Consider the following 12,714-nt stretch of genomic DNA (forward strand, 5'->3'; position numbering starts at 1 on the left):
TTTTGTTGTATACAAAAGTGATATATACAATATACCCTTCACAGCAGCAATGCCAGGAGTTATACTTCCAATAAGTAACATTTCCCCGTTAGAGAAGTCTGTTGTTACTAATTCTTAGTTAAGAATGGCACTGTTTTGAAGATATTTGGCCTCTCATCTGTGGGCAGGTAGGTGTAAGGTCTTCAGCTCGTATACCCAGAGGTAAAAGAGCTGAAGACCCAGTTGCAAAGGCGCCTCCGTAGCCAGGTGGGAAGGAGCAGCAGTGCGTAGCACACGCTTCTTGATTAGACCGGGGTTCGAGCCCGTCACCACCAAATACGGAGGATGCGGAAAGGTCATTCAGGGAATAACCACCGCATATCCCGGAGCAATATGGCCTTAGTTGCTAATGCTCCTAAAAACCAAATAACAACAACAACCAGTTGCAAATTATTTACACAATATGAGAAGTACCAAAAGGTTTACCTTTCAGACTAATAAAATTTTAGGGCAGAAAGCCTCGAACTATTAAAAATTCAAACTATGACATTGTTAGTGCAATTGCACTCACAGTGTCATAGTTTGAGGGTCTCTACCCTAAACTTTTCTCTGTGAAAATTAAAAGTTTTTAAATTTCTTTACATTAACCATCTATGTGTTAAATTAATACTAAGTATATATTAACTATTACCAGCATAACAAAGCAACGCAGATCAAAACAGCATAAGGGATGATAAATTACCAGTTCCCCAAGTTACAAACACCTGACTCACAACAACCATGCATACAAACAAAACTCAAACAGTATAATGTTTTCACAAGTGAACACTTTCAGATATAGGCGCCTCTGTAGCCATGTGGGAAGGAGCAGTAGTGCGTAGCACACACTTCTTGATTAGACTAGGGTTCGAGCCTGTCACACCAAATGCGGAAAGGTCAAGGGAATGACCACTGCATATTCCCGGAGCAATATGGCCTTAGTTGCTAATGCTCCTAAAAACCAAATAACAAACAAACAAACAAACTTTCAGATATATATATATTTCTTTTTCCTTGATTAATTAAAAAAGAATAAAGTTTGTTGCATCACTGTTATGTTATTCTCTGTGATATTCCTTCGAACCAATAATTCATTTCCCTAAAATTATTCTGTCAATAGTTGAGCATCTGCACCAAGAAGCTTTCATGCCATGTCTTTGTCAAAAGTCACATAAATATTTGCAAGATGTTACCACGATACCACAGTAATTGTAAAACAAAGAACTGTCAGTTCAGACTCACAGCTACTAGACTTACCTATAGAATATGTATCACTAAACCAGATTTCTTAGTCACCACAGCAACCATCTTTGATCCCTGTTCATAGCTAACTCCAAAATTTCAGACATGATGGCCCATCTATTACTAGTATACTGAAATAGATAATAAAAATAAATAAAATTATCGAATAAACATACATATATTGTTACTGAAATTAATTTTTGATTATTGCTGGGTTTTTGTTTTTTTTTTAATTAAATAGGTATGCTTAATGGTAGTGAAACCCAGCTGATTCCTGCTGTTCCAAGTACAAATCCACTTTTGGGTAGGTTGGATACCCCTATAGTTAAGAAACGTCATAGACGAATGAAAAGCACTGGCATTAGGCACTTAGAAGTTATGGATGGTAAGAACTTGTGTTTTGTATTTACTTTTATTGTTAATACTATTTCTTACTCTTATTGGATGTATCAATATATATATATATATTTTTTTTTTAAATTATAGTTTAAGTAAATTAGGTACGTGCTGTTTAATAGTATATTATGTTAGATATTATGGTGGTGTCCGAAAATGTAAAACTGATCCTTTTTAAATATAAGAAAATATGTATATTAGCTAGCTGCCCAAAAATATACCCATAGATCAAAGCACCAATTAACTCTATAATGGCCGATACCGGCCCCCGTGGCCAAACCTAGTAAAGAATAATCATTAGTAAAACAAAGTAATAATAATATAATACATAATGTTAATTATAGGTAATTGGATACATTGAAAGGGACATTATCAAGGGCTGACCCTCTCAATATATCCCACTCATAATTAACAGAAACTTGATTATATTGCATAAGATATTTATAAATTGTTCCTATTATATATATATATATATATATATATATATATATATATGTATGCACACACCAAAACCTCACAAAAACTGAAATTCTTAAATTATGTCGAATTTTTGGAGAAAAAAAAAAAAATAATGAAAATAAAATATTCCAATAATCTAGAAATTTCTTTGAGCTTTCCACACTATGTTGAATGTTTTATTATGACTGGGAAATTTGGCCTGTAGCATCCCATAACGAAGAAAAAACTACTCTTTACTAGTAGTTTATTTTTTTATTAAACTTAAAGACTAAAATAAGACTAAAGAAAAATTGTTTTTTTAACTTCATTATGTGTACAGTTCTGTGTTGTTGATATTCACAGTTATAGTGTATCTGCTTTGGGGAGAACTTGGATGCCAAAGAGACCATGGGAAATTTTTCCAGGCATACTATTCTAAACCCTTATTTTTTAAAATTTCTTTTAACTTAAGTTTGAATAACAATAGTTGTCAGTTGTGATTAACAAATGAGAGATATATCACAGAGTTTGATTACTAATGAACCATTCAATCATATCGTAGCATGAGTGTGATAGACGTCAGGAAACATGCTGATTTGAGGATCTATGTAAACGTTTTCCAGTTTCCCATAGTTACATTTAATTTATAATTGTGACTCCTTCAGTTTTTACATATAGTTTTAAAAGTTTTGTTTTTCAATTTTAAGGCTTAGAATATACTGCTTAGAAAAGTTTCACAAAGTGGGTAATCTGCTATAATTGTTTCAGTAACAACACTGCTTCAAAGTTCAATTTGAGATGTTGCATAACCTTTTGCAGTAATTGAATATCAGCAATTTTAGTACATTGGAGCTGTACAGTATTTGGTTTCAAAAATCCAGCAAGGGCTAAGTCCCAGTTGCCAGATTTAAAAAAGATCCTAAATATTAGAAGCCCTGTAAGAATTCTCCATATTTTTGCATTTCTTAAAATAATAACTAAATTGTAAATATCATATAATTAAGTAATAAATTTTCTTTGGGCCACGATGTGGGGGATAAATGAAATGTTAAAATTACTTATGAAGATGAAGACTATAAAATATTAGAATTTAAAAAAGGTGATGGTTCCATTAAGAAATCTATTACTTTTTCAGTATTGTCACAATAACAGTGAAATAAAATAAAACCAGTTCTTACCTCATTAATTGAAGAGCACCATTCTTGCAACCACATCGCACAAGCATATGAACACCAACATAAAAAATTTGTGTATTTGTATTAAAATTGTATTAAAGAGGGTTAGGAAATTAAAAAAAAAATTATTTTTGACTTTACAGTCCAATAAACTAAATTTTTCATAGTAAAACTGGCTTATTTAATTATATTATATTTATAGTTAATACTCCATATAAATTTCTGCACAAACTAATATAGAGAGAAGGCAATAGCTTGCTGTACAAGTTAAAGAAAAACATTGACCTTCTTGAAAGGTTCCAAAGATAATTATTTAATTACAGGTGACCCCCTCTTAACGCTGATAATTCGTTCTGTAAAAACAGAGCGCTAAGTGAATCCACGCTAAGCGAGCGCCGTATTCCCATAAGGTAACATATGTATTTGTGAGTTGTGGTCGGTGCCATAGAATATTTCCTAATCAATAATAAAAGGTTGAGCAGATGGGCTGAGAGGTGGCAAATGAAGTTTAACATTGACAAATGTAAAGTACTACACATGGGAAACAGCAACCCCAGAGCAACGTATCAACTCTGTGGTACTACACCGACAGTGGTAGAGAATGAAAGGGACTTGGGGGTGGTTGTGCAGGCAGATATGAAGTTCTCTGAGCAGTGCAGATGGGCTGCAAGAGTAGCTCATGGAGTATTGTCAATGATATACAGGAATTTTTCCAGCAGGGATAAGGAGGTGATTATTCCATTGTATAAGGTCAGGCCACACCTAGAGTACTGTATACAGGTCTGGAGGCCTCATTTCAAGAAGGATGTAGAGCTGCTGGAACGAGTACAGAGAAGGGCAACAAGATTAGTGAATGGAACAAAGGGGTGCTCTTACGAAGAAAGGCTTAAGTTTTGCAAATTACAGTGTCTGGAGACTAGGCACCAGCGAGGTGATCTGATAGAGGTGTATAAAGCCTTGAATGGTTTAAGCATGCTCAATGCTGATGGGATTCTTCCTCTAGCTCAGAAAAATCACCTGAGAGGGCATAAATTCAAATTGAGGAAAGACAGATGTAGGATAGACGTGCGGAAATTTGCCTTTAGCCAGCGGGTGGTTGGTTGGTGGAACAGACTCCCATCCCTTGTGGTGGAGGTTGATAGCCTAAATAAGTTTAAGGCTCAGCTGGACAGGTATTTTGAACGAACAGAGGGGTGAAGTGGAAGTGGGGTTTTTTTTTTTTTTTTGGCTGATGCTGCATAAGCTTGCTTTCTTGCATCAAATGCCTCTACTAATGCTAATGCTAATAAACGGTAGTGAAAAGATGCACAAATGTCGGTCAAAATATTTAATATTCAAATATTTGTACATATAAAATATTCTGCATTACATATGTATATAATTATGTGGTAACTACTTACGTATCAAAATTAAACTTAAAATTCCAATTAAAATCATGAATTCAATTTGATTGATGAATTTAATCATGAAAAATGTGTCGATTTTGGGCTGAACTTTAGCCCTCTTCCAAATAAACTAAAATGGGTATTAATTTTAAATCCCCCGCAGTTTAATTACCACCTAACAATAAATCAACCGATCCTTCGCCGCTTTGAAACCTGGCATGTTTTTTTTATTCTTTCAATATGAAACTTCTTTTAGGCATTTGTTTCCACAAAAGTCCTGCTTCATCTATGCTAAAAACTTGTTGAGAAGTACAGTATAACACATAATCTCTCTTCAATAATTTTAACAAGTTCTTTTTTGAAAGTTTCGGCTCCTTCTGCATTTGTGGCTTCTCCCTGGAGTTTAAATCTTTTCATCCAGCCCTTACTAGTTTTAAATGGTTCCACATTTTTTTTTTTTTTTTTTTTTTAGGTGAGTTTTCTTCAGTTCATCATATTGGCTAATCTCTTTCTCTCTCTTTTTTTTTTTTTTTTTTTTTAATAATATTTAACTTAACTGAATTTTGCACTGGATATTATCTTCAATAAAATTAAAGTCTTTCCATTTCAATCCTAATAGCCAGCCTAGCCCTAGTTGCTTGTAGTGGAACAGCTATCTTTCCCGCTGCTAAAATTAATTCTTTATTTTTTTTATATAATTGTTCTTACAGTTCAACTTGCAAGTCCTAAATTATGGCACACATCCGCTTGTCTTTGACCGGAATCGATTTGCTTCAAAGCATCTAATTTAATTTTCAAATTCAGTCTTTTTCTTACATTTATAGTCTTCATACTGTGCTCAGACGTTCCTTTTTAATTCTTATCGGCCATTATTAACTCTTTGAAAATGTGACTGCGTTGGTTGCATTAATTATGATACAATGTTCAAGTAAACTGTCCGTTTCGCACGATGTCTAATACAGTACTGAGTGATGACGACTTCGGATAAATGCATATAACGCAAATATTACAAGCAGTGTACTTGATCATTTTTTAAACGTAACAAGTCACTGTACTGCAATTAAATTAGCGTACGAGAAAATTTCACTGAACGTGGGAAAATTTCTCAAGTCGGTGTGGGAAATGTTTTAATGCTGTTTTGCTATTCATTTTCAAGCTATTGACTCCATCAAATGAAATGATTTCGTTAAACATGCCAAAAATGCAATCTGTAAAAGAGCGTTATAGTGATCTGTGACAGCGTTATAGTCAGATACGGGTTATAATATAAGAACAGCATTATAGCAAATCAGCATAAAGCAAACCATGTTATAATGGGGGCCTGCTGTATATTATATTTATAGTTAATATTCCATGTAGTGTATTTACAGAGTAATCTAGAGAAGGAGGCTGTAGTCCCATTATACAAGTCATTGGTGAGATTGCATTTGTAATATTGTGTGCGGGTCTGAAGTTCTACATACAATAACTCATCTTAAGTGTTAAATTGTATTTAGTGTCTAATGGCACCAGGGATTTCCCCCATCTCTGTCATCGTAGGTATAAGACCTACAATGAAAGGCTAGAGATTTAAAAGTGTATGGATATTGGATATGTGCAGTGTTATGTTCTGTTGTTTATCTGGCCATTTAGCCATTGGGCCCCTGACAGGACCCACCATTGCCCACACTTAGTCCCATGGAGGTAGACCAGGTACCCAGTAGCTCTATATTTTACTCTGGCAGGCCCTGCCACATAGTTTCTTGAGAGTTCAGTGGCTAGAGCCACTGAAATATATATAAATAGAAAAAATATATATATATATATATACAGGGTGATTCACTACCAGTGCAACAAACTTGCAGGAGGTGTAGGGGCCACAAAGACAAATCGGAATCACATAGCATTGCAGGGTCTGAAATGCCTTCGTCATGCGGTAGAGGACGTTGAACAGGAGGTCGCGTGAAGTCAGCATTTGCGAACCGGTTCCCGAGGCAGTAGGATGGACGAGTATTCAAACGTTGAACTGGCCGACATGCACCTCGCGTATGGAGCTGCGAACTGTAATGGGTGCACCGCTCTGCGCTTGTACCAGGAATGTTTCCCGCACAGGCTTGCTCCTCATCATACGGTTTTAATCGTATAATGTGAGAAGGTTACGTGAGACTGGTTGTTTCACGAGAGGTACCATGAATCAAGAGCGAACGATGAGGATGCCAGACAATGAGGAGAATGTCCTATGTCTTGCAGAAGGCAATCCGAGTACGAGTACTCGAGCAATAGGCCAACGATTGGGTATTTGCCAATCCACTGTATGGAGGATACTGTCAACAAACCAAATGAGTTAATACCATCTGCAACGCGTCCAATCATTGGAGCCTGTGGATTATCCACTCCGGAGGACTTTTGTTACTTGGTTGGTTCCTGATTGGTTGGTTTCTTCAACAGAAATGGTTCGAAAATGCTGACTTCCAACGGGATCGCTGTTCATGCGACCTCCCATTCAACGTCCTCTACCGCATGACAAAGGCATTTGGGACCCCGCAATGCTATGTGATTCTGATTCGTCTTTGTGCCCCCCACACCTCCTGCAAGTTTGTCGCACTGGTAGTGAATCACCCTGTGTATATATATATAAAACTATCGTGGGGTGAACACTAGAATTAAAAAGGCCAAAAGTTTGCGAACGTGATTTAATTTAGGTGTGATTAAATTTTTAACTTGTGGGGCATACACTGTCATATAGGTAGAGTGGAGAAGGCTGAAGACTGGGGGTGAAAGGTAGAAATATGGGGACGATAGGGAAGGCAACCCCAGGTGGTCAGTGAGGTATGCCCATGCCTCACCAGGTGAAGTAAAGGGGGTGGCAGGGGAGGGAGGAAACAGAAAAACAGTCTCCTCCCCCCTGTTGGGGAGAGGAATAAGGGTGCCGGTACTGATTGCCAATTGGCATCCTGTCAGCAAGACTACAGTAGTCTTGGTACAGTTCCATAGGTAAAGGCCGGTAGTAGTGACTCTCATGGGACAGTGTCCCATCCAGATTGTTCTCTGTCTTTGGTTCCTTATCCTCAGTTAGTACACTTGTTACTTTCATTTAGGTGTCATGTTTGTTGGTGGCAATAAGCAGAGTTTCTTGGTCCCAGTGATGAGTCACGTCACTGTAGGAAGTAAACAATCACTATTCCTAGGCAAGATAGCTACTCTTTCTTGCATTTTTCATTCTGAGTGTGGTATCCTAGTAGATGTTTTGGATTATTATCTGGGTGGTTGTTTTTCACTCCTGGTGCACTGCATTTAATGCTCTCCTTGAGAAAAGTTGTTGAGCAAAATTGGATAGGGCTCTGTTAATGGGCAGCAGGGCTGCGTGGCTCAAGGTCCTCCACATTGAAGCCCTTTCAAATGGAATCCCTTCCTGGTTGTTCCAATTTATTACCTGAGTTCAGGTTTTTGACAGTGTTGTGAGATCAATTTGATGTTGAGTTCGAGAGTCACGTTCCAGAGCGTAATTTGCAATACACCTTCAAAAGTCAACTTTGTGATGGTAGGTAGATCTATTTCCAGTATCCAGAGGTGAAATCAGGTTCAACGGTAAAGATCCAAAGAGGAGACAGTGGGTCCTCGTCCATTCAGTCCATGTCCAGTTCAGTAGTAAAGTGTCTGGTGAGTCATTTACTGAGTTATCATAGCACAGCAGACATTGCTAGAGGCTATGGTTGCGGGAATGTTCGACGCCTTTGAAACAGTTCCTGGGCATTATGTGCCAGGGTCCTGCAGCCTCCCTCATTATCCAGTATATGGTGTTCCTGGTCTTTGGGCGAGAATTGCCGGGTTATGGTAAACTGATAGCGTAAATCATCATACAGAGGACAGAAATACATAAGATGGTCCCATGTTTCAGGTTCGTCACAGTGGCTCATGAGATTAGCAAAGGGACATCTGCATGAGAAGATATTATTTAGATGTAAGTTACAGGCAGAGGGGCAGTCACAAAATGAATAACTGTGGAATTTTCACATTGAAATGAGAAAAAAAAAACCTGGGATGCATGAAAACTAATAGATTGGACCTCAGGAACTTGACATTTGATTAGTACAGTCACCAAATTTCACCAGGCTTAAAATTTAAGGAGCAGTTAGATTGGTACCTTCTGCAAGTGGGAAGAGTATAGTTGCATGGAAAATTTTTTTTAAAAGTGCAGCAAAAGCCTGCCTTCTGTTCATCTTTATTAAATACTGATACTGAAGTAGTTATGCAGGGTGTTTATGCAGTCAAATTTCTGGAGCTTATAATGTGGCACTACACGACTGTTTCACAAATAAAAAAAAAAAAAAAAAAAAGGTTGATTACAAATGGTTGCAAAATGATTATGATGTTTTTGAAAAAAAATAAATAAATAAAATAATGAAAAATTTTCTGAATGAAAAATCCTCTCTAAGTTAAATTCATAATATACTGATTAATTTGTATTTTAACAAAGTTAAATACAAATTAACCCTATATATTTATAGAATACAAATTAACCGGTGTTGGCCAACTTCTATGTACTTGAATATCAAAAGATAACTATTTGAACATCAAGGACTACCACCTAAAAATGTAATGGTACAGTAAAATTTCATCATAAATGAACTTCGTAATAATGAATTTTGTATTAAGCTACAGTTCAGTTTATTTCTCCCTTTCTTTCTTTTTTCAGTATAGCAATAAATGTTTAGCAACACGATGAGAAAGCATCTGCAGTTTTACTATTGGTATCATCATCTCTTGGCGCCGACCTGGCTAGCCGGGTAGGTAAAGTGCCTGCCTAGCAACCCAATGGTCGCGGGTTCGGCCTCGGGCTGGATATCACGATGGTGCCGAACCAACCGGTTGTTTGGATATCCCGGCCACGATACACGAAGGAAGCAAGAATAAACTGGTTCCTTCGTGTATTGATCACATCATACGAAATAAATAAATAAATCATCTCTTGGCTTTCTATAGTATTTTTTTTTTACCACATTAAAATGGTAGATCTATGTGAATGTGGCAATATTCCAATTTCTCTAACAGTTGAATCCCCAGATATGCACACACAGAATTACAACCTCCTATACCTTCTATGTTTGATGTTCCATCCCAGTAGTCAAATGCATGGGAGCAGGCATTAGTGGACTCTGAGTACCTGATGAATCCCCTGATTTAATTCTCTGAGCATTAACTCATTTCCTAAAGCAATCAGCCTGTCCACCAGAAACAGAATTTTCACTTTAATACCTCATTTTTTATTTTTGCATCTAACACACACACACACATCTTTGATGCTAATATCTCCTTCTGGAGACAGCCCTGAATACTTGCCTCAATCACTGCAAGCAGTAAGACCTGGACATAGCAATTCTTTCACAAGTTACAACATCTTGAGTCATGCTTACTTTGCTGAATATCATTCTAATCATGGCAACAATTAAAATATGTAAACTAAATTTGCAAAATATTACAGTATACCAAGATGTGTTATACTCAATAAATCACTAGTTATAATATAATGAAGTACTTTTTAAACTATTTAGCATTAAAATTTTAAATATAGAAATGTGATGCTAATCAGACTAATTCATAAACTGTTGCTTCCCAGTAACTGGGAATATTAATGGAATATCTGATAATAGTCATCTGATACTAATGGAATATATCCAGTTATATTGAAATAAGCAGAAAAAAGGTAAGCAAATCTTCAGTCAAAATTATGGGAGCATTTTTGGATTCAGGGAATGTCTCTACTGAATCCAAACTATGGACTGGAGATGTGCAAATATGTAATTGTCTCTCCTATTCACAAAGGAAGGAAGTAAGTAATTATAGACCTCAAGGTTTGACTTCTATACCAGAGGAAATCATGAAGTCAGTGGCTAAAGAAGTAATACAAGATCATCTTGATAGGAACATAGTTATACAGCAATCACAGGCATGGATTTGTTAAGGGGAGATCTTTTGTGATTAGTTTTATCAGCTGCTAAAAAAGTATTCACAAATAAACTCGATGCAAAAAATAGTTTTTACTACATAATATACATACCACATGAATAACTGCTTTGTGAAATTGGGGATAAGTTACTACTGTGGATAAAGAGATTATTTTCTTAAAGTAGCATATCCTTTTAGTTACATTAACCAGGGTATGCTACTTCAAGAAAATCTAGATTAACTAGAGAGGATAGACTGAAAAACGGGAGTTGACATAGATAAATGCAACACTAATGGTTCATGTATGGTTAAATACACTTGTGTGAACAGTAATCATAGAATTATATACCATTTGATATGTTATCCCTTAAAATTACTGGAATCATGTATGATTAATTTTACATTTGCACATGAAGTTTTCTGAGCAGTATAGACAAGTTGCTAGAATGATTCATAGAATTCGGTCAGTGATATATAGGAACTTTGCCAGCAGTGATAAAGGTGATTACCCCACTATATAGGTCTGGAATACTGCATGCTGGTGTGAAAACCTGATTTTTATGAAAGATATAGATCTGTTGGAAAAGATGCAGAGAGAGGGGCACAAAAAGATATTCTGACCAGGAAACACTAGGTTTCTGTAAATTGTAGTATCGGGAAGTTAGACATGTGTGAGGAGACCTGATGTTAGTATCTAAGGCAGTGTTTCTCAGGGCGCCTCCGTAGCCAGGTGGGAAGGAGCAGCAGTGCGTAGCACACGCTTATTGATTAGACCAGGGTTCGAGCCCGTCACCACCAAAGTGTTTCTCAACCTTTTCATTGTTGCGGCACACTTTTAAAGACGGTAAAATTTTGCGGCACACTACAATTATACTCATTATACTCATATATAATTCAAATCAAAAGGGACTGTGAAGCCCAATAAGTCCTATTATTATAATAATCTTAAATTATAGATGAAAACCTCATACTTTTTGTAGGACTGTTAATCTCTCAACACTCAATCGCGAATGATTATAATATGAACTAAAAGTTCATATTATAATCATTCCCCTGTGCATAGTCATAAATAAATCAAGTTAAAATAGCTATTAATTAAAATAATCAGTTAAAATAGCTATTAATTAAAATGCCTTCAACTCTCATATCACGTCAAGATAATCGGAAAGAATTACGGAAAGACGGCGGCCACCAACCTCCAAAAACCAGCCATCATGAGAATTGAAAAGCAATTGTTGCAAAATTCTAAAAATGATGAAACAAATAAATTAATTCACACATAAATTCTTCTTCTTCAAGAGGAGTGTTTCCATTTACAATGGGTTTCCTCAGCCTACAAGTTATTTCTTGTTAGGAATTCTTTCCCGCCATAAAGTGCGGTTCAAGTGCATGCGCTCCCATACTCCATCCATCCATGTCCTCCTAGGTCTTCCTCTTCTCCTTCTTCCAGGAGGTATCCATTCCAGGATAGCCTTCGGATATCTGTTTCTTGCATCCATTTTATGTGTCCATACCATGTTAGACGCTTTTCTCTGATAGTGTCAATAATAATAGTCTTTTTCACACCCATTTTTTCCCTTATGTCTTCATTCCATTTTCTGTCTCTTCTAGAAGTTCCTGCTGAGCATCTCCAAAAATCCATTTCTGTGGAGAGCAATTTGTTTTCCACTCGCCTATTCAATGTCCAGGTTTCCGCTCCATACAATAGAAGACTTTGTACAATCGTTTGAAATATAAGTTTCTTTGTTTTATGTAGGATATTTTTGCTCCACAGAACAGAGTTTATCATGTCGATAGCCTTTCTGCCATCTGTAATTCTCTTATTGATCTCTGCTTGGGATGATCCATCACTTTGTAAGATTGATCCCAAATATTTTAATTTATCAACTTGATTGATTTTAAAACCTGCAATATTTAGAACGTGTCCTGGCCCTGAAGACAACATTTCAGTCTTTCTAAAATTGATTTTTAGACCCCATTGTTTATATTCCTCAAACAATTGACGACATGCATACTTTGCATCTTCTAAGTCTTGTGCTATCACCACCTGATCGTCTGCAAAAAAGTAAATTGTGAATATAGGTGTTCTTATTAATCGGCAATCCCATTTTATTACATTTTTTTTGACCAGGATC

At 36.3% G+C, this 12,714-nt stretch overlaps 1 protein-coding gene across 3 annotated transcripts in view; it reads left to right on the forward strand.

Annotated features, from left to right (window-relative positions):
- LOC150075192 (centaurin-gamma-1A-like) overlaps positions 1 to 12,714 on the forward strand; it is a 287,147-nt gene that overhangs the window by 186,942 nt on the left and 87,491 nt on the right. For all 3 annotated transcript variants that reach the window (XM_090389157.1, XM_090389158.1, XM_090389156.1), the window contains exon 8: positions 1,502 to 1,645. In XM_090389157.1, coding sequence (XP_090245283.1) covers positions 1,502 to 1,645 — 144 coding nt within the window. The remainder of the gene's footprint in view (positions 1 to 1,501; positions 1,646 to 12,714) is intronic.

Source organism: Mastigoproctus giganteus, chromosome 14 (genome assembly GCF_048544385.1).
Source record: "Mastigoproctus giganteus isolate SK-2022 chromosome 14, ASM4854438v1, whole genome shotgun sequence".
Taxonomy (NCBI): Eukaryota; Metazoa; Arthropoda; class Arachnida; order Uropygi; family Thelyphonidae; genus Mastigoproctus; species Mastigoproctus giganteus.